General features: G+C 51.7%; 1 protein-coding gene across 1 annotated transcript; it reads left to right on the forward strand.

The window, feature by feature from the left end:
• The first annotated feature begins 3,870 nt into the window (after positions 1-3,870).
• LOC109315370 (mast cell protease 4-like) lies at positions 3,871-4,826 on the forward strand. The gene is made up of 2 exons (XM_019543044.1): positions 3,871-3,999; positions 4,683-4,826. The coding sequence occupies exons 1-2, from the start codon at positions 3,871-3,873 to the stop codon at positions 4,824-4,826; spliced, it is 273 nt and encodes a 90-aa protein (XP_019398589.1).
• The last annotated feature ends 281 nt before the right edge of the window (positions 4,827-5,107 follow it).

Consider the following 5,107-nt stretch of genomic DNA (forward strand, 5'->3'; position numbering starts at 1 on the left):
TGTGGGTGTGAGCTTCTCAGGACAAGGGGACCAAAAGAAACATTTCCTGGGGTATCAGCTCAGGGCCTGGGTTTGGGCCTGTTGCCAGAGACAAGGTGCTCTGACCATCCAGAGTTGTGGTCAGAGACACTTGGGGAGCTAGGAGATCGTGGACTTCTATCTCTGGAGTTTGTCTCTCTCTAGCATGGGGGATTCCCAAGAGAAATCATTGGTGGATGGGAAGCCAAGCCTCACTCCAGACCATACATGGCCTTTGTGAAGATAAGTGGAGGGCCAGGGCAGTCTTTCACATGTGGAAGGTTCGTGGTGTGAGAGGATTTAGTCTTGAGAGCTGCACACTACACCCCTCAAGGGTGAGATCCCCTCTGCACTTCCAGGCAGCAGCTAGACCTTTCTGCAAGGCCAGGGTCCTTCCAGCTCTGAATAAGGGTTGAGCAATGAGCAGAGCAGTCCCCCATCCCTCTGCTTGGCACTGAAAGCACGGCAGAGCAGTCACACTCTTCATGTACTTGGCTCCAATGTCTCCTTCTTCCTCTCTCCCAGATTTCTACGTGGGCTCCAGAGGGGCTATGTAGGCAGGTATGGACACCTGGCAGCTCAGGGACAGACTGATCCTCTCCTCACTTTCCTGCTGGTGGCAGGCCAGTGTTGGTCAAGGGCTGCCCAGGCAGTGCAGATTCTGACCCCAGGGATGTGCAAGACCCCTGCCTGTAGGTCACTCAGGGAGCTTATGGCAGAGCCAGGACTTGAACCTGAATCTTCAATGCCCTGTTCTGGTATCAGGGCCACACACTGTTGTGCTCCAGCCTGCCAGGGGAGACAGAATCTGTTTCCCCAAGTGCTTTGGATGCAGAAATTAGACTGAAGGTGATGGGGAGCTGGCCTCCAAGTCATTTAGGTGACATGGGAGGGTGGTACAGGCAGCAGCAGGGAGGATGACTAAGAGTTGGAATAATGTGGGGGAGAGAGAATCTCTTTCTCCTGCAAAAGGGAGTGTGCAAGGACCATCCTCTCCCAGCAACAGGGCTCTGTTCTCTCAAGTCAGCCTCTGGCCATCATATTTTGAGAGACATGGAGTTTTAGCTTTAAACATATGGCACAGGTCTGGAAAGGATCTCCCAGGTCATACACCATCCACCACCCTTTTCACAAACTGCTCAAGCTGTTTCTTAAAGCTGCTTGGATCCTTCTTCCAATCTACCCACTGGAAGGCTCTTTCAGGATCCTACTGCTGGGATGTTTAAAAGCCTCCTAAACTCATGGCTCAGTTTATTCATAGCTACTCTATGTTGCCTTGGTGACCTTGAACCCTGAACTCAGCTTTGCTATTACAGTTATTTTGGGAGAGAAAACTGTAAGTGGAGAATTTAATCCCATGCTGCCAGGACCTGGGTTTTTGTAGAAAATATGGACTAATCAGGAGAATTGAGATAAGATGTCAGGAGCTAGCTGCAGGTCTGGGGTAGACATGAGGAGGTGCTTCCAGTGTGCAACTGCTTAGGCTCCATGGCACCCGTAGTAACAGCACTGTTACAGTCTGCTTGTACTTGTCAGCACTTCCTGTGGATTTGATGTAGGCCAGCAGGAGCATATGGATGCACATTGTCACAGGGTGGGGTCCCCAGGGATGGCCGTGATGCCCCTAGGGCTCCATGACCATGCCGTTTTTGCCCAATGGGCACCCTTTTCCTTTTCTGCCATGTCTTCCTGGTAATTGTAATAAAATCGGGAGGCTACCCTTGGGTTTGTTTGGACATGGTCCTGATGGACCCCACTGAACCCTGTGGGTTCTTGGACCCCTTTTGGGTCCTGCTCAAAATGGATGCCTCACAGGACACTCAGACTTATGGGCTAGATGCGTGGCTCCAACACTGTCCATCACAGGATGGGGTCCTCAAGGATGGCCGTGTTACTCCCAAGGCCCCTTGACCATGCTGATTCAGCTTGATGGGCACCCTCTATTCTTACCCACCACATTTTGATGTATTTTGTAATATAGGCAGGCTGCCTTCACACCCTGTTGGACATGGTCTTGATGGATTTCCCTGAATCCCATTTCAAAATAAGTGTCCTGGGACACCAGAGCCTTATGGGCTATGTGCGTGGCTCCAGCCACCCCTTTATTATGCCCCAAGCCTTGCAGATGGCATTGATGTTGTTCGGTCTGGGCCTTGCTGTAATTTGGCCCCCTTGTCCTCTCTGGGCCCTCTGCAGCTCTGTCTCTGCACCCTTTCTGGTGCTGGCCCCCCCTCCCCAAATAACCTCACCCAAACCACTGGTCTTATACAACAGCAAACAAAACACAAGCCCCTTTAGAAGGATCAGGTTTCATCCCTGGCACTAAGTTTCTAGTAGGAAGGATACCTGTAGAGCTCATGGAGCCCCCTTAGCCCTAGGTACAACATACCAGGAAGTTGCAGCATCACTGGGCACTTCCTCCCTGGAGGCTCTTTCACCTCTGGCTGCTAGCAGGGAACTGCCTTCCTGGCCTCAGCCCTGGGGTTTATATATGAGCCAGGCCCTGCCCCTTCTGGCAACTAACTCATTCTGGCTGCCCTGGTAACCAGCAGCTGGGGCTCCCCACTCATTGCTAGGGCTCTCTCCTTAAGAGTTTCACCCCTTTAAAGGAGCAGGGCACTTAAGTGCTCTGTGATAGTCCCTCTACCACAACAGGCAGGGGTCTTGCACATCCCTGGGGTCAGAATCTGCACTGCCTGGGCAGCCCTTGACCAACACTGGCCTGCCACCAGCAGGAAAGTGAGGAGAGGATCAGTCTGTCCCTGAGCTGCCAGGTGTCCATACCTGCCTACATAGCCCCTCTGGAGCCCACGTAGAAATCTGGGAGAGAGGAAGAAGGAGACATTGGAGCCAAGTACGTGAAGAGTGTGACTGCTCTGCCGTGCTTTCAGTGCCAAGCCTCACAGATTGCATTCAAACATTGTCCCTCTGAAGCCTTAGTCTAGCTCAATCCCCTGGCACCAGGGTCTGCTTACAATTGTGGGCCCCAATGAGGTCTCCTCTTCCTCAACAGCTTTGGCCTGATCCACCAGTTTATAAACAACAACCAAAATATGAGCCCCTGGACTATAACATAATACAATCGGTTCAGGGTGTGCTCTATCCCTTTAAAAAGATAAAAACTTCCCACCAAGCCTTAAGTGCCTTGTAGCCCAGGGTACCTGGTGAGCTCCTAGAGCCCCATTAGTCCTAGAGGCAGCAGATCAGGCAGCTGCAGCATCTCTAGGCAATTCTTCTCTGGAGGCTCCTTCCCCTGGCTGAGTTGCTGCCAGAGAACTACCCCCTACTGAGTTCAGCCCTGGGGTTTATATGTGCCCAGGGCCCTGCCTACTTCCACTCAGTTGACTGGGTGTAGGTGCAAGCTAATTCCCTCCTTAGCCTGTTGCCATAGTAACCTGCACCTGTGGGGTTTCTGTCCCGCTCCTAGGGCCCTCTCCCTAGGCAGTTTTTGCTCTTAAAGGAGAAGGCACCTTAGTGCCCTGCGACACACATGCTCAAAAGCATCCCAGTGAGGATATGTCAAAAGAGCAGGGCAGACCTGCCTTTATACCAGGCAGAGGGAGTTAGGCACCCGAACACCTGGGCTCCAGTCCCAGCTCTGTTACTGGCTCCCTGTGGGTGACTCTGTGCAAGTTCTCCCCCAACTATGCCTTACTATCTCCCTTAATTACACAGGGACTTTCCAAGGACCATCAATAAGCTGCTGAAAGTTCTGGAGATTGTGTGCCAGCAAAAGACAAAATCTCTCCATCAGTTTCTTTCTAGCTGCAATTACCACTCATTAGAGGGCATGGTGGGTGGTAATTGGTCCCTCTGTTCTCTTTATGGATGCTGGCATGCAGAGCTAAAATAATGAGGGCCATGAAGCTCATCCATCTGCCCCAAGCTGAGGATGTGATGAAATCAGGCACCACATGCAGCGTGGCTGGCTGGGGATTGACTGGAGTACACAGGTCCCAGAAAACCAAGGTGCTCCAAGAGGTAGAGTTGAAGATGGCCAACAAGTAACAGTGTAAGAGCTTAAATCCCTTTTTCTACTCCACTTTGATGGTCTGTATGGAGGACAGCAGAAATGAGAAGTCACCTTTCAAGGTAACTCTTTCAGGCCTGACCCTGCTTCCTAGAGTGCAGCTCTCCCTTATGCTGTGCTGAACTTGGTACTGAAGTACTGAGGCATTGGTTGCTGGCTCCAGCCAAGGCTGGGGACTTCGACTGGGCTGTGCCAATGTTCCTGCTGGGACTTGAACCCAGAGGTTCCTGGCTAGGGGACCTTCCCCTGTGCTCCTGGTCAACCTGATTGCCACATTTGGGCTCAGAAAGGAATTTTACCCCAAGGTCAGATTGGTGTGGACTGGGGGTGGTTTTTTCCTTCCTCTAGTAGGGGCATGGCCCTCTACCTGGGATCTCTCAAGCACTTTTTAACAGTAGAAGGACCTTGGCCACTATGGTCCCTTTCTATAACCTGTAGCAGGTTCAGGTGTTATGTCATGTGTTGACTCAGGTGTTATGTCTTGTGTTGTTGTGCTAAGACATGCTTAGGACGGTTTGGATTGGGATGATCCTGCCTCGGGCAGGAGTTGGACTAGGTGACCTCTGGAGGTCCTGTCCAGCCCAGCGTCTCTAGGATTTTACAACTCTGTGATTCTTTTCTCTACTTTTTCTAGGGGGATTCCAGGGGGCCTCTGGTGTGCAACAGGATAGTCCAGGCTATCGTGTCCCATGGAAATGTCTGTGGCATTCCTACTACTATCTATACTTGTGTCTTGGCTTACATCCCTTGGATAATGAGGAACACGGGTGAGGAATAATTCAGGGAAGATAACAGAGGGAGGCTGGCTGTAAGCTGCTCTACTGCCCTCAGTGGCCTGGGATGTTCCTCTCAGAGCTGGGGGGTCTCAGCTTTGTTCTGAGGATTTTGAGATGTTCCCTGATACTTGCCATTGTTACATCTCAACTGGATGTGGATACCCCGAGCTAGTCTCTATTCCCTTCCCTTCCCCCTTGATGGGAAGGACTCAACATCCCTTTCCCTGAGGGTCCTGTACACCCAATGTCTCCTCCCTCTAGGGCTAGATCCTGGGCAGCCACA

Source organism: Crocodylus porosus, unplaced genomic scaffold (genome assembly GCF_001723895.1).
Source record: "Crocodylus porosus isolate Cpor-Errol unplaced genomic scaffold, CroPor_comp1, whole genome shotgun sequence".
NCBI classification, from domain to species: Eukaryota; Metazoa; Chordata; order Crocodylia; family Crocodylidae; genus Crocodylus; species Crocodylus porosus.